Below are 26,475 nucleotides of genomic sequence, written 5' to 3' on the forward strand. Positions count from 1 at the left end.
TGGATCGGGATGGAAGAGTTCTTCTTCCACTGTTCTTGGTTGTGACTTTTTTGGGTCGACAACACCTTCTGATTCGACGACTTTTGGTGCCTTAGTGCTTTTCTTCGGCTCAGGCCCTTTTTTCGGGTCAGCAAGTGTTTTTGGGTCGACCGGGTCTTTTGGTTCGACGCGTTTGTGCTAGACAGGCTTTTTTGGTTGACTGCCTTTTCCGGAGTCGATGGTTTTAGGATCGACTGGTGTTTTTGGAGCACTGGTCTTCGGGTCGATAGCCCTCTCCGGCCGGATTATAGGTTTCGATACGGCACCCTTCCCGTCAGCGACCTTCTTTGGTTCGGCGACTTTTGGCACAGCCGGCCTCTTCGGGTCGACGTCCTTTCTTGTGTCGGCGCCGTTTGGCTTGGCGTCCTTTTTGGGTTTGACGGCCTGTTTTGGGTCGACGCCCTTCAGCTAGACGGCCTTTTTTGGGTCGACGGTTTTCGTGGGGTCGACGCCTTTAGGCTGCACGGCCTTCTTTGGCTTGACGGTGTTCTTTGGATCGACGCCTTTGGGCTGTACGTTCTTCTTGGGGTTGAAGTCCTTCGGGTCGACAACCTTTTTAGGCTCTGGAACCTTCTTTGGGATTGTACTTGGCCCAGGGGTCTCAGAAGGTTTCGGTGCCGAGCCGAATGGCGGGGCTGTCGAATGTTTCTTTGGATCTTGGCTAAGGTCTTTTGGCGATGCCTCAACCGGAGCCTTTGGTAACGGGGTAATTGGTGTCGGGGGCAGTGTAGCTGAAGATTTGCCCTGGTGGGATCTCGTCATTGGAGTCCGAGTAGTCCTCGACGGTGACGATCTCTAGGTCCGAATCTGGAGCTTCTTGAAGTTCTTGGTCATCATCAAAGATGTTGTCCGGTTCCGGTGCCTGTCGCTGCATCTTTTGCCTAGCGGCCCGTAGATTCCGTATGGTTTTCTTCGACTGAAACTAGGCGCAGGCTGGGCAGGTTTCTTCCTTATGGTCTGGAGAAAGGCACTTGTTGCATACTTGATGCTTGTCAGTATGCGGGAACTTGGAGTGGCATTGTGGGCATCTTTTAAACGGGCTCCTTTCCATCGACAGCAGGCCCACGTGGAGTTGAAAAGGCCCAGCGGCCCGCGTCGACGACCGATTCGAGATGGAAAGCTTTATCAAGTCAAGAGGTACCGAGCGAGAACAATACTGTCGAATTTGAAGGCCTTTTGGCCTTTATAAAAGTTTTGTTTTGATTCCGAAGTTGGAGTGTAGGAATCGGAGGTTGGAGAGGATGCCCATGCGCACTGAAGTCCAAGGGAGGAGTCACCTATCTCGTGATACTTCGAAGACTCTTCCAAGACAACAAAGTGCAATCATCCGGACCCAACACTAGGCGGCGATCTATGAACAGATATGAATTCAGCAGCCCACATGCCTCGAACATAATGTTAAACAAACAATCAGTAGACTGCAAGGAAGGGGCTATAAGCACTGCAAACTCTAATGTGAAGCGACTAAGGCTAAAAACACTAGCCATAGGGACACCCTGAGGGTCAAACAAAAACTGGACTCAAAAGAATGTTTGTCGTTCATAACCACATACTCCACACATAATCAGGAGGTGTTCAAAATTCTCAACAGACATTGGACTCTACTAAAAGGAGTCCCTGGAGTGAGCAATCTGATCTTGAACAAACCCTCTATCACTTACAAAAGAAGAAAGACAATAAGAGAGGCATTGTGTCCTAGGTACACCTTGCCCAAAAGGCAGGAACCAACCATCTTGCTCAAGAAACCGATTGGCTTTTACACTTGTGGAGATTGTGCAATATGCCACAGGGGTCTAAACAAATCAGAAGAGTTCAAATACAATAGTGAGAAGGTACACAACATCCGCCATTTTATTTATTGTCAATCTTGCTATGTGGTGTATATTATCATTTGTGTTTGTAAAAATATTTATGTTGGCAGCACCGCATGCCAATTGAGAACTCCGATACAAGAACATCGTAGGGCATGCATCAATCAAGATACCACTCATTCCTTGGTCACACAAATGTACTAGTGAGACAAACAAGACTAAGTTTAAGTTTCATGGAACTGATGAAGCCTTACCTGACAGGAGGCTTGGAGACCAGAAGCAATACCTAAGACAACTGGAGGCCAGGTGGATCTCCACTTTGAGATGACAAGATCGAACTCAATGTCGATCACAAACTTCATCATTTTCTATGACCCATCTCTGCTTTACGGTCTATTATATCACTCTAGTGCAAAAACAACAGTTGGACAGAATGCAGAACAATGCCATACATTCACCCCAGTACAGAGATCTGGGCCTAAATCCATCGTTTTTTTGCACTCCATACCACCCCAGTTCAGACATGACCAAATGCAAATCAGCCTTGACCCTGTGCCTCATGGGAACAGTCCAGCCCGATCTGCCAAGCCATGTCTTTCCTGGACCGGAATCAAGCATTCTAGGACCGGTTTCTGGCTATCAGCCGTCTTCAGCCAGGACAGCTTGACTCCAGTGGTGTGGAGAGCATGGGACTCACGTCTGAGCATACCCAGCCCACTCAGGGTGACAAATGCAAAAACAACAGCTATCCTGGCTGAAGACGGCTGATAGCCAGAAACTGGTCCTAGGATGCTGGTGTGGAGTGCAAAAAAACGATGGATTTAGGCCCTGATCTCTGTACTGGGGTGAATGTATGACATTGTTCTGCATTCTGTCCATCAACTGTTGTTTTTGCATTTGTCACCCCGAGTGGGATGGCTATGCTCAGACGTGACTTAAGTGCAATACGTTTTTTTGGGAATGTGCACATGAGGTCAGGACAAATGCTGTCACAAACTGTACAAGAGAGCCAATAGATGAAGGAGCCTGACTCACTGGCCCAACCTGGAAAGCTCTTGTGGGTGGAAGCAAAATATGAATGACAGGTCAATGGACCAATGAATGAAGAGGGCTTACCCAACGCAGCTCTGTGTATTATTGTATTTATATTTTATCATTAGTTTTTTACATGAGGCTCGAAAAACAAACAAAGGAGTCTCTAGGGCAGATCCAAAACCAAGGCCTTATCTATGGATCCTTCGATCCTTAACCCAATGTGCTGTTCTTAGGCAGACAGAGAATATGTTCCACCTTCAGCCAAAATTCAGCATTCAGGGTTCCGGCCAGAGCACCATGCTTTTTAAATACACGTCGGCCCCCTTGCTGACATTATCTCCTCTTTTGGCTTTACCATGGTGTACTACTCTGATGACACCTAGATAGTCTTCTCTCGGACACCTAACATCAATCAAGCTGCGACAAATCAGTCTACATGCTTGGAACACGCTAATAACTGGATGGCCTCCAGTCACCTCAAGGTAAATGGCGACAAGACGGAAGTCATGGTTGTGGGGAATAACCCTTCTCTTTGGGACCAGTTTACTTGGCCTTCAGATTTGAGGGATCACCCGTCCCCCACACCGAAGGTCGAGAGACTGGGAGTTTGTCTGGACGCTGGTCACACCAGGGCACCCCAGGCAAAAAAAGTGGCAGGGGTAAGCTTCGGCCTACTAAGAGCACTGAGGAAAACTCTGAAATGGCACCCGGACAAAACAAGTAGAACTGTTGTACAGGGCTGTAGACTCTCGCGACTTGACTACTGCAACTTGCTCTATTTGGGCAGCCTGGCCTATGTGGTAAAAGCACTACAGATCATACAAAATACTGTGGCTCGCGCCTTACTGAACATTTCTAATCTCACTCAATGCACACTGCACTGGCAAGTCTCCAATGGCTTCCAGTTAAGAAAAGGACAGAGTTCAAAGCCCTGGGCATTGCACACAAGATCAAATACACTCAGGGCCAACACTTTATAAATCAGCTAATTGTCTTTCACAAGAGCTTGCGAGACATGAGGTCAAACATCCGTTCCCTCATGACTATCCCAACAATCAGACGAGCCAGAGGCGGAGGACGCTTCTTTGCATACTTGGCATCCCAGCTCTGGAACTCCCTCCTCATACATCTGAGAGCAGACCACAATCTCCTGAGCTTTAGAAAGCAAGTGAATACACATCTGTTCAGTTAGGCACCACATCACCTCTTTGTTACTAAGTCTGACAGCTCTGGGAAGCCCATGTTTGGGTAGCCATGCACTCTACAACTCTAGGTAAAATAACCTAACATTCACAGAAAATAACCCCAAACTGGGCGCTCGCCCTGGTTGTGGACCCGAAACAGCGCATTTGGCAACAGATCGATTCCCTTCTGGCTCAATCGCGGTCTTCCTCTGCATCAAAAGACCAGGCCCATATGAATAACAATTAAAACCAGTGACCAGCTGTTGGATAAGCCACCAGTCCACTTGGGCCACATTTTCTGTGCTGCTCTTGCTAAGGTCTTACGTGGTAGGTGATGAGATGTGGGAAGACACCAAGGGGTCAAACAGGAGTCACGATAGAGGAGTCTGACATGTCTAGAACACACATCCCACTTCATACATCTGAGGCAAGAGGTGGGCAGCTGAAGAAGCGGAGAACAAGGCAACAGCGAGGAACAAACTAAGAGAAAATGGAACAATGGGCTGCCTTCAGCAGCTGCCTGCCCTTGGGTAGGAGGAGGACTGTGGGAAACTAAGAAAATCAATTTTAAGGGATTTAGTATGGAAACAGATATCAGAAGCTCTCCAAATGACGGAAACAGAAATAACCGAGGCTTAGGCAGTCAGACCAAGTTAGAGCCTGCTGGGAAGGGGGCAGGGAGAGGAGACAACAGTGGGCTGAATGGAACACAATAACTGTTTTTTATGACAAAACTGTACAAGTAAAGACCAAGACAATGTGCATTTCCTGTGAAGCAGCAGGTGTGTTATTCTTAGAGCAGACACAGGAAACCAGAAAGTCTGGCTCTCACACACAGAACCTGAACGACTTACAAAATAATCACATACAGAAGGGACCAGAAGATGTTACTGCCACACAGAACACACACACACACACACACAGGTAAACAGAGCATCACGCCATTACACAGCAGAGGGGGCAGGGCTGCTCACTGCCACACAGAACACACACAGAAGGAAACCGAGCATCACTATAGTACACAGCGGAGGGGGCAGGGCTGCTCATTGCCACAGAGAACACACACAAGGAAACAGAGCATCACTCCATTACACAGCAGAGGGGGCAGGGCTGCTCACTGCCACAGAGAACACACACACAGGGAAACAGAGCATCCCTCTATTACACAGCGAAGGGGGCAGGGCTGCTCACTGCCACACAGAACACACACACAAGGAAACAGAGCATCACTATAGTACACAGCAGAGGGGGCAGGGCTGCTCACTGCCACACAGAACACACACACAAGGAAACAGAGCATCACTATAGTACACAGGAGAGGGGGCAGGGCAGCTCACTGCCACACAGAACACACACACAAGGAAACAGAGAATCACTCCATTACACAGCAGAGGGGGCAGGGCTGCTCACTGCCACAGAGAACACATACAGGGAAACCGAGCATCACTCCATTACACAGCAGAGGGGGCAGGGCTGCTCACTGCCACACAGAACACACACACAGGGAAACAGAGCATCACTCCATTACACAGCAGAGGGGGCAGGGCTGCTCACTGCCACACAGAACACACACACAAGGAAACCGAGCATCACTATAGTACACAGGAGAGGGGGCAGGGCAGCTCACTGCCACACAGAACACACACACAAGGAAACAGAGAATCACTCCATTACACAGCAGAGGGGGCAGGGCTGCTCACTGCCACAGAGAACACATACAGGGAAACCGAGCATCCCTCTATTACACAGCGGAGGGGGCAGGGCTGCTCACTGCCACACAGAACACACACACAAGGAACCAGAGCATCACTATAGTACACAGCAGAGGGGGCAGGGCTGCTCACTGCCACACAGAACACACACACAGGGAAACAGAGCATCCCTCTATTACACAGCGGAGGGGGCAGGGCTGCTCACTGCCACACAGAACACACACACAAGGAAACCGAGCATCACTATAGTACACAGGAGAGGGGGCAGAGCAGCTCACTGCCACACAGAACACACACACAAGGAAACAGAGCATCCCTCCATTACACAGCAGAGCAGGCAGGGCTGCTCACTGCCACACAGAACACACACACAAGGAAACAGAGCATCACTGTATTACACAGCAGAGCAGGCAGGGCTGCTCACTGCCACAGAGAACACACACACAAGGAAACAGAGCATCACTCCATTACACAGCAGAGGGGGCAGGGCTGCTCACTGCCACACAGAACACACACACAAGGAAACAGAGCATCACTGTATTACACAGCAGAGCAGGCAGGGCTGCTCACTGCCACAGAGAACACACACACAAGGAAACAGAGCATCACTCCATTACACAGCGGAGGGGGCAGGGCTGCTCACTGTGACACAGAACACACACACAAGGAAACAGAGCATCACTCCATTACACAGCAGAGGGGGCAGGGCTGCTCACTGCCACACAGAACACACACACAGGGAAACAGAGCATCACTCCATTACACAGCAGAGGGGGCAGGGCTGCTCACTGTGACACAGAACACACACACAAGGAAACAGAGCATCACTCCATTACACAGCAGAGGGGGCAGGGCTGCTCACTGCCACACAGAACACACACACAGGGAAACAGAGCATCACTCCATTACACAGCGGAGGGGGCAGGGCTGCTCACTGCCACACAGAACACACACACAGGGAAACAGAGCATCACTCCATTACACAGCAGAGGGGGCAGGGCTGCTCACTGCCACACAGAACACACACACAAGGAAACAGAGCATCACTGTATTACACAGCAGAGCAGGCAGGGCTGCTCACTGCCACACAGAACACACACACAAGGAAACAGAGCATCACTGTATTACACAGCGGAGGGGGCAGGGCTGCTCACTGCCACACAGAACACACACACAGGGAAACAGAGCATCACTCCATTACACAGCGGAGGGGGCAGGGCTGCTCACTGCCACACAGAACACACACACAAGGAAACAGAGCATCACTCCATTACACAGCAGAGGGGGCAGGGCTGCTCACTGCCACACAGAACACACACACAAGGAAACAGAGCATCACTGTATTACACAGCAGAGCAGGCAGGGCTGCTCACTGCCACACAGAACACACACACAAGGAAACAGAGCATCACTCCATTACACAGCAGAGGGGGCAGGGCTGCTCACTGCCACACAGAACACACACACAAGGAAACAGAGCATCACTCCATTACACAGCAGAGCAGGCAGGGCTGCTCACTGCCACACAGAACACACACACAAGGAAACAGAGCATCCCTCCATTACACAGCGGAGGGGGCAGGGCTGCTCACTGCCACACGGAACACACACACAAGGAAACAGAGCATCACTCCATTACACAGCGGAGGGGGCAGGGCTGCTCACTGCCACACAGAACACACACAGAAGGAAACCGAGCATCACTGTATTACACAGCAGAGGGGGCAGGGCAGCTCACTGCCACACAGAACACACACACAGGGAAACAGAGCATCACTCCATTACACAGCGGAGGGGGCAGGGCTGCTCACTGTCACACAGAACACACACACAAGGAAACAGAGAATCACTCCATTACACAGCGGAGGGGGCAGGGCTGCTCACTGCCACACGGAACACACACACAGGGAAACAGAGCATCACTCCATTACACAGTAGAGGGGGCAGAGTTGCTCACTGCCACACAGAACACACACACAGGGAAACAGAGCATCACTCCATTACACAGCGGAGGGGGCAGGGCTACTCACTGTCACACAGAACACACACACAAGGAAACAGAGCATCACTCCATTACACAGTAGAGGGGGCAGAGTTGCTCACTGACACACAGAACACACACACAAGGAAACAGAGCATCACTGTATTACACAGCAGAGGGGGCAGGGCTGCTCACTGTCGCATTACCAGTTTCAGGATTAATATATATTTTTGCCTGGTCGTCTGCTGGATCAGGATGGAAGAGTTCTTCCTCCACTGTTCTTGGTTGTGACTTTTTGGGGTCGATAACACCTTCTGCTTCGACGACTTTTGGTGCCTTAGTGCTTTTCTTCGGCTCGTGCCCTTTTTTCGGGTCGGCGAGTGTTTTTGGGTCGACCGGGTGTTTCGGTTCGACATGTTTCTTGTGCTAGACAGGCTTTTGTGGTTGACTGTCCTTTGTTGAGTCGATGGTCTTTTTAGGATCGACTGGTGTTTTCGGAGCACTTGTCTTCGGTTTGATAGCCTTCTCTGGCCGGAATATAGGCTTCGATACGGCACCCTTTCCGTCGGCGACCTTCTTTGGTTCGGCGACCTTTGGCACAGCCGGCTTTTTTGGGTCGACGTCTTTTTTTTGTGTCGGCGCCCTTCGGCTTGGCGTCCTTTTTGGGCTCCACGGCCTGTTTGGGGTCGGCGCCCTTCGGCTCGACGGCCTTTTTCGGGTCGACGCCTTTAGGCTGTACGGTTTTCTTTGGGTCGACGGCCTTCGGGTCGACGACCTTTTTAGGCTCTGGAACCTTCTTTGGGATTGCGGTACTTGGCCCTGGGGACTCTGAAGGCTTAGGTTTCGGTTTCGGAGCTGAGCCAGATGGCGGGGCTGGCGAATGTTTCTTTGGATCTTGGCTAAGACCTTTTGGCGATGCCTCGACCGGAGCCTTCGGTAACGGGGTAATTGGTGTCGGGTGCAGTGTACTCACGATTTGCCCCGGTGAAATCTCGTCATCGGAGTCCGAGTAGTTCTCGATGGTGACGATTTCTAGGTCCGAATCTGGAGCTTCTGGATGTTGTTGGTCATCATCGAAGATGTTGTTCGGTTCCGGTGCCAGTCGCTGCATCTCTTGCCTCGCAGTCCGTCGATTCCATATGGTTTTCTTTGACCGAAACTAGGCGCAGGCTGGGCAGGTTTCTTCCTTATGGTCTGGAGAAAGGCACTTGTTGCATACTGAATGCTTGTCAGTATGCGGGAACTTGGAGTGGCATTGTGGGCATCTTTTGAACAGGCTCCTTTCCATCGACAGCAGGCCCACGTGGCGTCGAAAAGGCCCAACGAGCCGCGTCGACGACCGATTCGAGATGGAAAGCTTTATCGAGTCAAGAGGTACAGAGCGAGAACAATACCGTCGAAGTCGAAGGCCTTTTGGCCTTTATAAAAGTTTTGTCTCGATTCCGAAGTTGGAGTGTAGGAATAACATCCGAACACAATGGCGGAAAAAACCAATCTGAGGATGGAGAAGATGCCCATGCGCAGTGTAGTCCAGGGGAGGAGTCACCTATCTTGTGATACTTCAAAGACTCTTCCAGGACAACAAAGTGCAATCATCCGGTCCGAACACTAGGCGGCGATCTATGCACAGATATGAATTCAGCAGCCCACATGCCTCGAACATGCTACTTACCAGTAGGCATCTGTTGGCATGTAGAGGTGCAGAGTCGTACACTATGCATTAGATCGCCACCTGGTGTTGGGCTCGGATGATTGCAGGTTGTTGTCTTCTTGGAGAAGTCTTTGTAGTCACGATATAGGGGACTCCTCCCTTGGACAATACTGCGCATGGGCATCGGCTCCATCCTTAGATTGTTTTTCACCATGATGGGAAATGATGGACTTAGTATAAGTGAAGAGAAAAAAAGGGCTGTTCATGCGTGTGCATCTAAGTAAGATGAGAACTGGAATGGATACAAGTCCGGGGAGGTGGGAGGGCGTGTACGACTCTGCAGCTCTACATGCCAAGAACAGATGCATACTGGTAAGTAGCATTTTCGGTCTTTTGGCCTCTGTGCCGAAGGATCTTTGGGCTTCGGTGCGGATGGAGGAATCGGCACGTGTGGTTTGCTCGGTGCTGAAGCACCTGAAGGGGTAGTTGTTTTCCTCGGAGCTGAGCTCGAAGGCTGGGTTTTAGGAGGAAGTACTTGGTCTCGACTGGGCCCCTTGGGCGGAGTGCTGACCTTTGCCTTTGGCTTGGGCAGTGCATGTGGTGCTGGGGCAGGAGTACTCACAGGTTGACGTGATGGAATCGAGTCATTTGAGTCTTCTGCCTCTGATATGATCTGGAGATCAGGTGAATCCTCTTCTGGAACGAGTGGAACCTTGTCATCGAAGATATTCTCAGGTGCTGGGGCTGATCTCCTCATCTCGTGACGACGGGCCCTCCGATCCCGGATGGTCTTTTTCGATCGGAAGGATGCACAAGCAGTGCAGGTCAGCTCGTCATGATCTGGCGATAGACAGAGGTTGCAAACCTCGTGATGATCGCTATGTGGAAATTTTGCTCGACATACCGGGCTTTTTTTGAACGGAGTTCTTTCCATGTAGTGTAGGTCGCATGGCGTAGATAGGCCCAACGGCCCGCGTCGATGAACCGGAATAGAGTTGATGGCGTCGAAAGTTGTATTCGATGTCAATATTAGTTGTAGGAAGTTTTTGCGCTTCGGAGTTGCTGAAAAAGTTTTTCTAGCCGGAGCGGAGAAACTTTCATCCGAACCCAGTGGCGGAAAAAAATAATCTAAGGATGGAGCTGATGCCCATGCACAGTATTGTCCAAGGGAGGAGTCACCTATATCGTGACTACAAAGACTTCTCCAAGAAGACAACAACCTGCTATCATCCGAGCCCAACACCAGGTGGCGATCTAATGCATAGTGTACGATCTGCAGCTCATATGCCTTGAACCAGAGCATCACTCCATTACACAGTAGAGGGGGCAGGGCTGCTCACTACCACACACAACACACACACACACACACACAGGGAAACAGAGCATCACTACATTACACAGCGGAGGGGGCAGGGCTGCTCACTGCCACACAGAACAGAAACAAACACACAAAGGGAAACAGAGCATCACTCCATTACACAGCAGAGGGGGCAGGGCTGCTCACTGCCACACAGAACACACACAGGGAAACAGAGCATTGCTCCATTATACAGGGGAGGGGGCAGGGCTGCTCACTGCCACAGCAAACACACACAGGGAAACAGTGCATCACTACATTACACAGCAGAGGGGGCAGGGCTGCTAACTGCCCCACAGAACACACAAACAGGGAAACAGAGCATCACTCCATTACACAGCAGAGGGGGCAGGGCTGCTCACTGCCACACAGAACACACACAGGGAAACAGAGCGTCACTCCATTACACAGAGGAGGGGGCAGGGCTGCTCACTGCCACACAGAACAGAAACACGGGGAAACCGAGCATCACTCCATTACACAGCGTAGGGGGCAGGGCTGCTCACTGCCACACAGAACAGAAACAAACACAGGGAAACAGAGCATCACTCCATTACACAGCAGAGAGGGCAGGGCTGCCCACTGCCACACAGAACAGAAACACGGGGAAACCGAGCATCACTCCATTACACAGCGTAGGGGGCAGGGCTGCTCACTGCCACACAGAACAGAAACAAACACAGGGAAACAGAGCATCACTATATTACACAGCGGAGGGGGATGGGCTGCTCACTGCCAAAGGGAGAGAGAGAAAAACAACCACACACACACACACACACACTTACACACAGAACCAGAGCATCTCACTGGTCCAGAACACATCTCCCCACTAAAAAGGACAACTTCACAAGCATGGAGCCAGAGTGGTGCACGGCCACACAGAAGGCATCGTCAGACATTGAGGGAACTAGAGCATCTCGCTGGTCTAGAACACATCTCCCTACTAAAAGAGGACAACTTCACACTCATGGAGCCCAACTTCACACGCAAGGAGACAGAGCGGTGCACTACCACACAGAAGTCACGTCAGACATTGAGGGAACCAGACTGCCACACTGGGGCAGGGAGGCAGGGAGACTCAAAGATCCCCCAGGCACAGTCTATGGATGTCTGACATCTGCCCCACCTCAGACCGTTGCAAGTGGGTCACATCTGCTCGGCCACTTACCAGCTGCCGGAGGTTGCTCAGTGTGCCAATGTTCTCAGGCAAGGATGTCAATTTGTTGTTGCTGGCGATAAGAACCTTGAGCGGCAAGGAACAGATGTAGGCAGGGAGGGCGGAGAGCTGGTTTCGGCTATGGAAGAAAAGAAGAACACAGTTAGAATGACAGACAGACAGACTTGGGAAAGGCTTTCAGGGCACGAGAGGGTCCTGCAGCCTCCAGAGACATGGAAGCACCCTGCAGCCATGTGTCTGATAAGAAGGTAGAGCGTTTTCTCATCCCTGTAAGCACCTCCTGTTAAGGGAGGCTTAGTGTAATGTACATACATGCTGCAGATATTAAATGCTGCTGTGTTTTTCATATTGCAAAACCAACAGTTGATGGACAGAATGCAGAACAATGTCATACATTCACCCCAGTACAGAGATCAGGGCCTAAATCCATCGTTTGTTTGCACTCCACACCACCCCAGTTCAGACATGGCCATATGCAAATCAGTCTGACCCTGTGCCTCATGGGAACAGTCCAGCCGGAACTGCCAAGCCATGCCTTCCCTGGACCGGAAACAAACTTCCGAGGACCGGTTTCTGGCATTCCAGCCGTCTTCAGCTTGCTTGAATCCAGTGGTGTGGAGTGCATGGGACTCACGTCTGAGCATACCCATCCCACTCGGGGTGACAAATGCAAAAACCACAGTTGATGGACAGAATGCAGAACAATGTCATACATTTTTTGATATTGCCATGATAAAGTCTCTTCCTACAGTGCATGGCGGACACATCACTTTCTGCCAACTGTGTAATGGGTGATGTTTATTAAACACAAAACAATACAAGAACGGCTTTACAGCAGAGAAGAATCACTTGTACCTTCCAAAACCCACCAGCAATGTCGACGAGGGCAGCACCACAACTGAGTGCTACGGCAAGCATGCAGGGACATATCCCAATAAATAAAGAAAGAGGTATGCAGGGCAGAGGGCGATTATGGACTTCACTTTTTCGGCTATGAATTATGGAATGCTATCACATCAACTACTACTTTTTTTATCAACACAGCACCTAGAGGACCATGGAAGTAAAGCAAGCACATCTGTGGCTTCATCGTGACTCCTTCGTAGAGTGACGGGCACAGCTTCCAAAAGTGAATAAAACCTCTCAAGCATTTGGAACATTCACACTAATCACAAACTTTACATCCAGTGCCAAGGCGTGCCCCGGACAGAGTTAGAGAGAAGGAAGCAGAGCTCCCAAGGACATGCCCCAGAGCTCCACCACCCAGAAGCAGAGAGGTGTGCATGAAAGGGAATCGCCCAGGCCCAAGTTCACTCCAGTGATGTCCTGACCTACAAGACCATGGATCATCCATGTACAGATGTCACCTGGGACTACAGAAGTTTAAAGAGTCGCGATGAACTTGCAGAGGCAACCAGAGTCCTGTCCCAAATTAGTGTCCTTAGAGAGATCAGAAGGGTAGAATTGTCGAACCTATCTCTAGTTCTACAAAGAGTGTACCTGGGGTGCCTTGCAAGGAATGGACACGGAAGGATATAGGTCCTTGAGCAAGATTAATGCCTGGGAGAGATGCAGGTCTCCCAAGGTAATGAAACGAACAACCCTTTAAACAATCATACCAGTAGGAAGTGCTTGAAGCCCATTTTCAATAAGAATCCACTTTGCAAGGAGGGAAGGTGCACTGAACTCAGCCCCTTCCATCAAGGTGTCCAGGTAAAGATCTGCATCGACGGAAGTTACGATGCTAAGGCATAGCACTGCCTTACAATCTCATCCTATCAGTTGTTCTTGCACTTCAGCTAGTCATAACACGGTGGGAATCTTTGGGATTTAAATTTACAACCTTATATATTTTTCTTTGTGTGCATGGAAATGCAATAAAGTATTAAAAGTTTGAGGTTTGGACAGTAGCTTAATTTTTTTGGTTTACTTTTTTAAGGTTTTAATTTGGGGGCCTAAATATAAATTGGTTATTGCTAGAATGGCTTCCCATTACCTTCAGTTTAAACGACAATGGAAACAGCTGGATTCTGGCACGTTTACTGACATTCTTTCAAACGTCTGCATCCCTGGACACCCAGTAGTATCAAAAGTGAAGCCGCGTGTGTTCCTCAATGACGACGATGCTGAGTACAGGCTAGCCGGGTACTAAAGGTCCACATGACTCTCCAGGGCAGATTACTGAAGAGGCCAGGGCCTACCACCACATGTGTGGGAGCGTGAATGGTGATTCAGGAAGAGTTCTACCATTATAACCAAAGGGACCACATACTGAGGGCCATTGCTTGCAAAGAAATCCCTTTCCGATAAACACAGTAAAACCATACAACCATTCAATTTAGAAAGGCTGGTGGCAGTTTGATGTTTGTAGTCCGAACTGTTCCAAAGTTATGGTCAACAGAACCTCTAAAGTGGGGTCCTAGCTCAGAGATCAGGTCTGGTACTAAGTTGGGGCCGAGTCACTACTTCACACTAGACTGATCTGGAGTCTAGCACTGGGGACCCTTACCATGCACAAGCCCATGGAGCCCAGAAGCTGCAAGAGACCGTCCTCGCTGCGAGAGACCGTTCTCGCCGCCAGAATCCGCCCTCGCCGCCAGAATCCGTCCTCGCCGCCAGAGACAGTCCTCGCCGCCAGAGACAGTCCTCGCCGCCAGAGACAGTCCTCGCCGCCAGAGACCGCCCTCGCCACCAGAGACCGCCCTCGCCACCAGAGACCGCCCTCGCCACCAGAGACCACCCTCGCCACCAGAGACCACCCTCGCCACCAGAGACCGCCCTCGCCACCAGAGACCGCCCTCGCCACCAGAGACCGCCCTCGCCACCAGAGACTGCCCTCACTGGCCAAAGACCGTCCTTGCTGCCAGAGACCGTTCTCGCCGGCCAGAGACCGTTCTCGCCGGCCAGAGACCGTTCTCGCCGGCCAGAGACCGGTCTCGCCGGCCAGAGACCGTTCTCGCCGGCCAGAGACCGTCATCACCGCCAGAAATAGTCCTCGCTGCCAGAGACCACCCTCGCCGGCCAGAGACAGTCATCACCACCAGAAATAGTCCTCGCTGCCAGAGACCACCCTCGCCGCCAGAGACCACCCTCGCCTCCAGAGACCGCCCTCTCCTCCAGAGACCGTCCTCGCCGCCAGAGACCGTCCTCGCCACCAGAGACCGTCCTCGCCACCAGAGACCGTCCTCGCCACCAGAGACCGTCCTCGCCACCAGAGACCGTCCTCGCCACCAGAGACCGTCCTCGCCGCCAGAGACCGTCCTCACTGCCAGAGACCGTCCTCGCCGCCAGAGACCTTCTGGTCGGGAGATGTGGCGAAGGACAGAGAGACAAAGGCAAATTATCCTCTACCTGGTTTGGATGTAAGTAGTGCGGAGAACCCGAGTTCTGCTGATACTATGAGCACTGCTGTCACAGCGGATATAATTTCTGTATGATGTCTGTGGACCACGGCATAGCGGTCTTCAACCACTGACAAAACATTTCTCCTTTAGATATGACAGTTCCACATCATAACCCTGAGCTTGGGGACCTGTTCAAGGCCTGGGCTAGTTTCAGAGTTGCAGACTAAAAAGGTCTTCAGCCTCCTGTAGGAGAGGCACTGTGACAAGGAGGCAGGAGGGAAGTCCTTCAAGTCTCCACAGCCATAGACTTGGCCTTGGCTATCTCGAGACATGGATAGTTAAAGTTAGTCTCAGATCCTTCATCGGAACTGGTATGGAATCCGGAGCTGGTTTCAATGATGCTGGAGCAGGCACAGATTCAGGAATAAACATTGGGGCCTGAGGCAGAAGAGCCAATGCACAAGGCGATGCTGGCAGAGGACCAGATAAAAGCCAGACATTGAGCCCCCACAGAGACCGTGGGGCCCAAAAGTGCACCAGAGGGAGCAGATACAACTCTAAACAACTACTGCATGGCCTCTCTGAAGGGCTCAACCAGCTTCCGTATCAAAGATGGCCAAGGGCACATCGCAGCTAGGACCAGAAACAGCTCAGACTTCAAAGAATGAGATGGAGTCGGCCATTTGGTGCGGCAGAAAAGAACAAACCCTATTTATACTTATCCTTCTTGTGCGTCTACTGGGACTTGTCTTTCAACCTCAGTTTAGATTTTCCCGATGATGGATAAAGGGAAGGAGTCCTCGACCTTGAACAGTCTCTCTTTTTGTGTACTGTGACAGAACGCTTGGCCTTGCGCTTCCTACTAGCTTTCGGGATGTTTACATTTCATGAATTGGGCTTAGTGCTGAAGCACCACAAGCAGATATTGTGTAGGTCACTGTATTTTGGAAGGTAATAGCTATACAAAAGTTGGGAGTGGTGCTCCAGAACCACACCAACAGCATGGAAAAAGAGGCACAGATACCAGCATTCATGGGTGGCACCTACATATGGATTTGTGTCCACAAGTCCAGAGTTGTTGTGGAGCCGAAGCGGAGATCGATGATATCACCTTTTACTGCACAAAAGCCATTTACATTTTGCTGGATCCAGTCTGGCGCCTGGTAGGATTTAATAGGTGAGGAACCTGTGGCTAGAAGTATCCTAACATTTGCAGCTTTTAGTGCAGCAGTTGTGCATGCTCTGCACATTCCTGACATTTTGCATTGGGCCCGAACATTTCAAGATGTTTTTCTTCTTACAGGTTTCAGCTTCAAGGTGACACGCGATCCCTCATTGAAACCGACAATGCATCAGGACATAGACCTCACCTCGGATTGTGTTTCTCCTCATACAGGCGAGAGCAAGTAAGTGTAGTGATATGATACAGGAGAGTCTACGTATACTCGCGCTGCGCGATTAACTATTTTAGAAATAATTGCTTTTCCTATCGCCATACTAGAAGCTCGCACTTCAACCACTGGACTCAGATAGGTGTTGAGTAGTTGAGGCTGAGGTGCTGCTCCCTTAGTGCCTCTAGCCTAGCCACGGCTGTTACCCACAATCCATCATTTAGAGCTCTGCGTAGGAGAATCGCCTTCCTGAAAGGATCGCTTTGGTTGGTATTGTATCCTCTGGGAGGTGGCTGGTGAAAAAGACACCATTCTTGCTTGTCTGTGGAAGCCCAGACTCACAGGCTGCATTTGCAGAGCCTGCTTCATCTTGGCAGTATGAGGTTCCTTTTTTATTTTTTCAAAGATTTACTCAACTTGTTGGCCAACAAGATGTTCTTCATCCAAGGGTCCATACACATGTGCTGCTATACTTCTGGTCTGAATCAGATACTCCTAACCATGCATGACCATGAAATAAAATGGAGGCATTTACCTCTTTTTTAAGCGATGTCGGCTCAGTGCACTGGGCAACTGATAGTCGTGCTGGGAATGATCTTGCTTTCCTGCACAGGTTCTTTTGAACACTTTCTTTTGGTTTCTGAGAGATCATTAAAAACGATTTAATTTCCTCCCAATGATATAGTAAAGCCTGGGCCTGATAAGTGCAACTGTGCACTTGCACTGACAGCCACTCTTATTAGATGCATCTTTTCTTTTCTTTATTTGGGAGGGTGAGACCTCTATTCTTTGTTCGTAAGCCTTTTTCCTCACAGTGTATAAGACAAGAGAGTGTGGAGGACTAGGTCTTTCAATGTAAATTGTATCTTCTGTCGATCCCTTCTATTTCTATTCAACCCTAGGTACTACAGCCCTGTCCTTCAATGGGTCTTTGAAATATTCTGTTGAGAACTTAAGCAGGCTTTTCAGCATAGCTGGAAACTAAACTGACCTGCCTTAGACAGTGTCTGAAAAGGAATGTATTCTCCTCTTCCACTACAGAGAGATTCATTTTGTGATGTTTACCTCTATGTATAACTTTCTAGTATGCAGAGTGTCATTAGGGATTGGGACTTGATAGGGGTTGGAAGGCACATCATCTTGGGAGTCAATGTGATAATCATGCCACGGACCGTCCCCATCACCTGTAAGGAGTGACCTTACGGATCAGGTAACTCAATAAAATTCTGATCAGAGTACTGTACAGAATGCGCTGGTGCAGGAGACGTGCTGATGGTGGAGGTTCCCTGGGTATACTTTTATTTGGTACTGGAAATACCACAGGTCCTTTGGAGAGGACATCCTCGAAGGTGAGATGTCTTTTCTTGGGTGTAGGCTGGTCAGAGGATAGTGGTTGTGATGAAGGTGATTTAGGCAAGTAATGTGACAGGATCATTGTGCATTTTTTCAGCCTGACATGCGATTGCGGTACCTCAAGTGTTGTGCCACTCAGAAGCAATGTTTGTATAGACTTCAACTTCGGAGTCTAACTTGATTCGGAGAAGAGAAGGGTAGACTCACGGTCAAATAGGAGGTTCTCACTGCTGAGGCTAACTCAGTTCCAAGTTCTTTAACCCTCATTAGCAGGAGCCACGCAGGATCAAGCACACTGGATGGTGCTTACTGCGGAGGCCTTTTTTGTGGGTGATTCCGCGTTTAATGCATGGCTCTCTGTGGCCATTCCTTGCTCTGTAGCCAAGGCTCTATTCGAGGTTGAACTTCGAAGAGAAGATCCCAAAGAGTGAGGTGAGTTGAGATCGGAGGTCTAGTCTTTGTCAAAGCTGTGGTTTTATTTGGAACCTCTGGAAGGAAAATGCTACTTACCAGTATGCATCTGTTCTTGGCATGTAGAGCTGCAGAGTTAAACACTGTTGCTTAGATCGCCATCTAGTGTTGGGCCCGGATGTTTGCACTTGTTTTTGTCCTAAAAAGTTCTTTGGAAGTCACGAGATAGGGGACTCCTCCTTTGGATCACATTGCGCATGGGCATCGGCTCCATCCTCAGATTGTTTTTCGCCATTAGGGAAATGATGGAGCTTTGTAAGAAAAAGAAAGGATGTCCATGTAAGCTGTATCTTATTAAGATAATACTGGAACAGATAAAGGTAGCCGGGGAGGCGGGTGTAACTCTGCAGCTCTACATGCCAAGAACAGATGCATACTGGTAAGTAGCATTTTCCGTTTGAGGCATATGAGCTGCAGATTGCACACTGTTGCATAGATTACATAGCAGTACCCTCCGTTAGCAGCAATCACCAGTATCTGTTGCAGTAGTTTGAAATAGTGTTTTGAGTACAGCCTGGCCCACAGTAGCTTGTTGTTTAGTTTGCACATCTGCACAATAGTGTGTTGTGAATGTGTGCGGTGTTGACCATGTAGCTGCTCTGCAGATGTCATCTAGGGGAATGTTCCCTAAAAACGCCATTGAAGCCCCTATCTTTCTTGTAGAGGGGGCTTCAGGAGGAACAGATAACGTACGTTTAGCTTTGTGGTAGCAAATTTGTATACATTTGACAATCCACCTAGCTATCCCAGATTTTGATATAGGGTTGCCTTTGTGAGGTGGTGAGAAAGACACGAAAAGTTATTTGGTCTTACAAAAGGGTTGTGTTCTCTCAATGTAGTATAGCAATGCTCTTTTGACATCTAAGGTATGAAGAGCTCTTTCTGCGACTGTTTGTGGCTGCGAGAAAAATACAGGCAGTTCCACAGATTGATTGAGGTGGAATGGAGAAACAACTTTAGAAAGGAATTTAGGATTAGTTCGGAGAACAACCTTATTATGATGCATCTGCAGGAAAGGTTCCTGAATGGTTGGTGCTTGTAGTTCACTAACTCTTCATAAAGAAGTAATAGCTACTAGGAAAGCAACTTTCCATGTTAAGAATTGTAGCTCACATTTATAAAGGTTCAAAGGGAGGTCCCATTAGCCGTGTGAGAACAATGTTTAAATTGCACACAGGTGAAGGTGGCGCTCTGGGAGGAATTTTTTTTTTAAGGCCTTCCATAAAGGCTTTTATAGCAGGTACTCTGAAAAGTGATAGATGCTGTCTATTTTGTAGATATGCTGCCATGGCAGCAAGATAAGTCTAATAGACGCGTAGACTAAGTTACATCTTTGGAGGTGTAATAAGTAGCCTATGATGTGTTGAATAGACCCATCTAGGGGATTGATATTGTTGCTGTGACAATATATTACAAAGTGTTTCCACTTGGCTGCATAGCACGTTCTAGTGGCTGGGCGTCTAGCTTCTTTAATGGCATTCCTGCCGTCAGGAGGAAGGTTAAGGTAACCGAATTCTAGGACTTCAGGAGCCAGATCGCAAGGTTGAGCTGAGCTGGGTCCGGATGTCTGATCTCTCCATGGTTCTGGGTTAAGAGGCGTGGAGATAGGTATCGCTTTTGGTGCGGTACTACGGAAAGTTCCAGCTATGTGGTGTACCACGGTTGTCTGGCCCAAGTTGGAGCAATTAGAATGAGAGTTAGGGAATGTTGCTGTAGTTTGCACACTACTAGTGGAATGTAGGAGAGGCGGAAAAGAGTTCACAAATCTGCCTGACCAGTTCATCCATATCACATTGCCTTTGGACAGCGGGTGTGGATATCTGGCAGCGAAGCTTGGGCATTTGGCGTTTTCGTGGGTGGCAAAGAGGTCTATCTGAGGTTGTCCCCACATCTGAAAGAACGGTTGAAGAACTTGTGGATGAAGTTCCCACTCGTGGATCTGTTGTGTCTGGCGGCTTAACAGATCTGCTATGGTGTTTTGTACCCTTGGAACATGTTGAGCTAAGAGGAAAATGTTCTGAGGTATCGCCCACCTCCATATGCTCTGAGCTAGCTGAAAGAGTTGCAGAGAGTGTGTCCCGCCTTGTTTCTGTATATAGTACATGGCTGTCATGTTGTCCGTGCGGACTAATACAGTCTTGCCTGATATTTGCTTTTGGAATGCTTTTACGGCTAGGAATATTGCTAGTAACTCCAGGTGGTTGATGTGGAGTGTCCCGCCTTGTTTCTGTATGTAGTACATGGCTGTCATGTTGTCCGTGCGGACTAATACAGTCTTGCCTGATATTTGCTTTTGGAATGCTTTTACGGCTAGGAATATTGCTAGTAACTCCAGGTGGTTGATGTGGAGTAACTTTTGTTGTGGTGTCCACCTACCCTGCATGGTGTGTTACAGTAGGTGAGCTCCCCAGCTGGAGAGCGATGCATCCGCGGTCAAGACTGTCTGAGGAATTGGCTCTTGGAACAGTAAACCCTTTGGAAAGGTTTTTGGTGTTCCACCACTGCAGACCGCGGTGAGTTCGACCGTCCACCAACACTAGATATGTTAACTGACCTTGAGCCTGGTTCCATTGTCGTGCTAAGTACTCTTGAAGGGGACACATCTGGAGTCTTGCGTGAGGCACTATGAATATGCAGGAGGCCATCATCCCTATGAGTTGCATGAACACTCGAGCTGGAAGGGAGTGTTCTGATTGAGATTTTGTGAGACGAGCTTGCATGTTCGCTATTCTGACAGGAGAGGGATCAGCTAGCACTTTTGAGGGGTTTATTGTGCCACCGAGGTACTGTTGTATGTTAGACTGTTGCAGATGGCACTTGGTGTGGTTAACTGTGAACCCCAGGTTGTGTAAAAGTTTGATAGTGGCAGGAGTGTGTTGTACACACTGGCTGTATGAGCTGGCTTTTATGAGCCAGTCGTCGAGATATGAAAAGACATGAATGTGCTGTCTTCTTAAGTGTGCTGTCACTACTGCTAGGCACTTGGTAAACACTTGTGGTGCTGTTGTGACTCCGAATGGGAGTACTTTGAATTGATAGTGCTGACCTTCTATTACAAACCTTAGATACTTCCTGTGAGCGGTGTGAATGGGAATGTGGAAGTAGGCGTCCTTGAGATCTAGGGTAGCAAGGAAGTTGTTTTGTGAAAGAAGAGGAAGGACTTGTTGAAGTGTGACCATGTGGAAATGGTCTGAATGTATGTATATGTTTAGGGGTCTGAGGTCTAGAATAGGCCTTAGAGAGCGTCGTCCTTTGGGATAAGAAAGTACAGGTGACGTAAATAATTAATTTACTCTCTTAATTTCTAGGCAGGTAAGTACTTAATCAATAATAACTCAATCAGAAGGAAAGAAAACAGAGTCCGTGGTGTTAGAGTTTCTAAGGGTTTTATTCCTCATAAAGGAATCAGGATATCATGTTCTGACCACCACAGGGGTGTCAGAAGGGATAGATGAGCGCGCTCTCGTTTATTGACATTACATAGCTTATATACTTGATTTACATCATAGGTTTCAGTGTGAGAGGCGTAACAGCTGAGAGAAGACAAGATAACAGTATACACGTGGTACCAATACATCATCAAGAGGCGTAAACTAGGCGTGAACTAGAGGTGTGTGCTAGAAACGTCACTGATAGGTGACGCAAGTGGGTGGCACCAAAGGGGTGGTGCTAACAGAATGTTGCAATGTCAGCAGAAATCGGAAGCTTGGATGCGCGCGCAGCTGCATGACGTGTGACTGACGGGGTGCAGGGGTCTTGACATTTACACTGACGAAAAGAGACAGAAGTCTGGCATGTCAGATCAACTTGTACTTCTATCATATCTGATATCTGATGTTTAGGAACTATACTATCTGGGCGGAAAGGTCTCTAGGGTAGAAGCTATTCTATGCTAACTGTGGATGCGTGTATAAGCGCCTGAGTGTCTACATGTGAAGCGTGGGGGCACGGGGCCTTCCATGGCAGCATGGCAACGGAGGCTATGAATTACTTGTATTAAGACAGATCGGCCTCTTGGCTCTGCAGCTGGAGAGGATGTTTACAGGATCTAGTAGGCAGGAATGTATTCTCGGGGAGCGGAACAGATAACTCGAAGGTTATAGTCAGTCTTGGCAGAAAGCAGGCTTGAGCTGAGCGCGAGGGGCCGCGCTGAATATAGGGCATAGTTCATGAGTACAGAGGTAGCCTGGGCAGAGCCAGGAGCCACAAAAGAGGTTCAGATGGCAGGAATTCAGGGCCTACTCTGGCTAGAGCAGGAAAAAGCGAAAAGTGTACTACAAAAAGACGTTGGCATAGCATACTTAGGAACGGACTATATAATCCATTCATGGTGCGTCTGAAAGAGGACAAGTTGACGGTGGACGCAAATGTATTTGCGTCTTCATAACTGGTACAGGAGGGAAGTTACATGCACTTTAAGCTGGTACATGGAGTCGGTGGGGTACGCGCTAGGGAACACAACATGGCCAAAATTTAATTTTCCTCATTCCCTCCTTGTTCCCTACGGACCCTTCATGAAATATCGATCCTCATGAATCGATCAGTCTGTTCTTGTAACATCATTTGTTCTTCTTTCTTTCGGTTACGTTTTGAGTGAAAACTGGAATGTTCAATGCAAGAAGTGGCACATAGTCCACAAATCGCTGGCCCACACTGTAGGCACAGGCAGCAACTGAATACTAGGACTAGGCCAATGCCTAGGAAGGATAGGATTTTCCATCCCCAAGCTGTTAACGTTGTCCAGAACCAACCGGACCAAGTCCAGGTGCCTGGATTCTGATGTATCTGATTTGCAATTTTATGAAGACGGGTGATAGCTTGATATACAGATGGTGCATTCTGTGGAATGAAAACACAGCAGCTTGACCCGATGACCTTACAAGCTCCACCTCTATCTGCCAAGATGACGTCAATTACAAGACGATTCTGAAGGACAACAACCCGCATAGCGGACTGCTCCTCTGTTAAGTTTCCTAAGGCGGAGGTAGTTTCATTTACTACAGCTTCAAGTGTTCTAGTTAATCTGCGTATTAATTTACTATTCTGGACAGGGCCTAAGAAGAAAAAGAATCCTTTATTAAAGTCAGTGTACTGTTCCCATGCCGTTTCTGTGTAGTCGACAAGGGGGGCATCTCTTCTGGGTCTATTCTTTACTAGATTGCTATTTCTATGGTAATCAGAAGGAGCTAGAAAAACGGGTGGCAGAAGGAATGCAATGTAACAGGTACCATCCCAATCTGGAGGTAGACGAATGTATGCGGTATGACCACACACAAAGTAAGAATGACTGATAGCTTTGAAAGATGACTTTCCATCATCACTGAATTCGACCACAGTAGTGCATTTACTATGACCTAAGTGTACTGAACCTTTCTTCTTGATACATAATTCACCAGTGACTGGCAGTACTGACATAATAGGTAGAACTGGTGCAGCTTCGGATTCGACGGTAAGAATCATAAGGCTAATTGTGTAATTACCTAATCCATATACTTCATTTTCTAGATCAGTTCCTATTCTAATGGGGAGTCCCTCCTTATCCGGGTAACAGACGTCTAGTAGGACCAAGTTCAAGTTTCCCCAAACCCAACCCCCATCGAAAACAGCAGTGTCGGGATCTAGAGAATTAATTATCTTAAACCATGCTCCGCAGGAGCCATTGTGAGTGAACGGGTACGGAAAGAGAGGCAAGGCTCCCTTGTAGTTCTGGTAGGGAGGGAGTCGGCCACATATCCAGCAGTTTGTAGCATTGTTAGTTTGATGAGAATGATGTAACATACTAATGAATGTATTGTTGCGCAGCGCAAGTCTGTAGGAAAGCTCATGAGGAGGTAACTCACTAAAAGTGTGTTCAGCAGAGACATTGTAAGCAGATTGTTCACGCTTGAAGATAGGATAGTATATCGATAACAAGATACTAGCAATTATTATTAATATACTGATAATAAACATGATTATTAGTGTCACTATACAGTGACTACGAAGTGATTTGCAATATGTTCTTTTCTTTTCCTCTCTCTCTCTAACTCGATCTAGGGGATACATGTCAGAAACTATTTAACCGATTCACCTAGGGGAGGACTTAAACAATTAAACTGTCTGACTTGCTAGATCGTAACTTCATACGATATTGTTCTTGAGGAGTTTTTTCTCGTTTGGATTCGGAAAAGTCTTTGATATCAGAGTCTTTGGTGGGGGTGGGTGTGTCTTGTTCCGGTTTCAGTCCTGGGAATGTTTTGATATGGCTTAGGTGGACCCACCCCTTTCTTCCTTCCAACTTGACTGCGGTCTTTGTTGTTAAAAGAACGGTCTTCGGAGATTTCCAGCGAGGCTCCAACGGACTTTTCCTGTCGAAGTTTCGGACTAAAACAACGTCACCGGGGCGGACATCATGCTCCTTCACATCGGTGTTGTCAGGGAAGGCAGCGGCAACCTGTGAACGACATGATTGGAGTGCAGACATCAAGGAGGCAAGGTAATCTGTCAACATATTAGAATCAACATCGGTTATCTTTTTCGGAATGGGCGTCCCCCACATATTCGGTGGTCTTCCAAAGACCACTTCGTACGGAGATAGCCCTGATCTCGAATGGGCGACCATTCTCATATAGAATAGTGCCACCGGCAGGGCGACTATCCAGTCGACCCCTTTGTCCTGACATATTTTGGCAAGGCGAATCTTTAATGTCTGATTATGCCTTTCTACAAGGCCTGCTGCTTCTGGATGTCGGACACAATGGAACTTCCACTGGTATCCCAATAACAAGGAAACTTCTTTCATTAGGGCAGACGAGAATGGCTGACCGTTATCTGAGTACACAACACGAGGCAAGCCGTACCGTGGGAAAAATTCACGAACCAACTGTTTGGCAGTGGTCGGAGCAGTGTAATCTGGGACTGGGTAAGCTTCGGTCCAGCGGGACAGAGCACAGACAACTACGAGAACATATTTAAATCCTCGACAGCGGTCCATCTGGATATAATCCATCTGGAGGACTTCAAAAGGGTGATCGGGAGGATGAAATCCACCTTGCTCTACAGGGACGCTTTTACCTGGATTGAACTGACAACAGATCATGCAAGTACGCACTTTCTGTTTTGCGGCTGCTCGTAAGTGTTTATTGTTCCAGAGATTTTGCAAACTGTCTAGCATGGCTTTCTCTCCCAGGTGGGCAGGACTATGTGCTGTATTTATCATGACTTGAACCATAGAGTCAGGGAGAAACCATGTAGATTTTCCCTTCGTCATCCAACCCTGATCTGTCTGGATCCCTCCTAGTTCGATCCATTTCTTTATTTCGTCTGGAGTAGCATGTGTCTGTATGTCAATAACATCTAGTGTGGGATCTCTGACTGTCATGCAGTTTGTCGGATCTGTTGTCTTGATCGTGTCAGCTGTCTGAGTGTGAGTCAGTGCTGTATGTTTTGCTGTCTGATCTGCCAGGTCGTTACCCTGGGAGACAGAATCTGTGGCTTTAGTATGGGCTTTACACTTCATGACTGATATGGCTGAAGGCAGATGTATTGCTTCTAACAGTGCTTGAATGAGAGGACCGTGCTGAATCTTGGTACCATGAGAGGTCAGGAAACCTCGTTCCTGCCAGAGCATGCCGAAGTCGTGTACGACTCCAAACGCATAACGGGAATCTGTGTATATGTTAACATTTCTGTTCTTTGCTAGAATACAGGCTCGGGTCAGAGCGATGAGCTCTGCCGCTTGAGCAGACAGTGTATCAATACGATGTGTTTCTTTAACTTCAGTTTCAGTGGTCACGGCATATGCGGCCACTAACTCTCCTGTACTTGTTCTCATGCATGAACCATCCACATAAAGTGTCAGGTCTGGATTTGTCAGTGGAACATCTGTTAAATCTCGTCTGGGCTTTGTTACTGCATTAATAATCTCTATACAATCATGTGGGGATGGATCTGTCATAACTGTAGGTAACAATGTTGCTGGGTTCAAGAT

General features: G+C 48.6%; 1 protein-coding gene across 2 annotated transcripts in view; it reads right to left on the reverse strand.

Moving 5' to 3' along the window:
* The window catches only part of LRCH4 (leucine rich repeats and calponin homology domain containing 4), a 474,501-nt gene that overhangs the window by 211,435 nt on the left and 236,591 nt on the right, over positions 1–26,475 (reverse strand). For both annotated transcript variants that reach the window (XM_086946200.1, XM_086946199.1), the window contains exon 3: positions 11,939–12,065. In XM_086946200.1, the coding sequence (XP_086802326.1) occupies positions 11,939–12,065 (127 nt within the window). The remainder of the gene's footprint in view (positions 1–11,938; positions 12,066–26,475) is intronic.

This window comes from Lissotriton vulgaris, chromosome 12 (genome assembly GCF_964263255.1).
Source record: "Lissotriton vulgaris chromosome 12, aLisVul1.2, whole genome shotgun sequence".
NCBI classification, from domain to species: Eukaryota; Metazoa; Chordata; class Amphibia; order Caudata; family Salamandridae; genus Lissotriton; species Lissotriton vulgaris.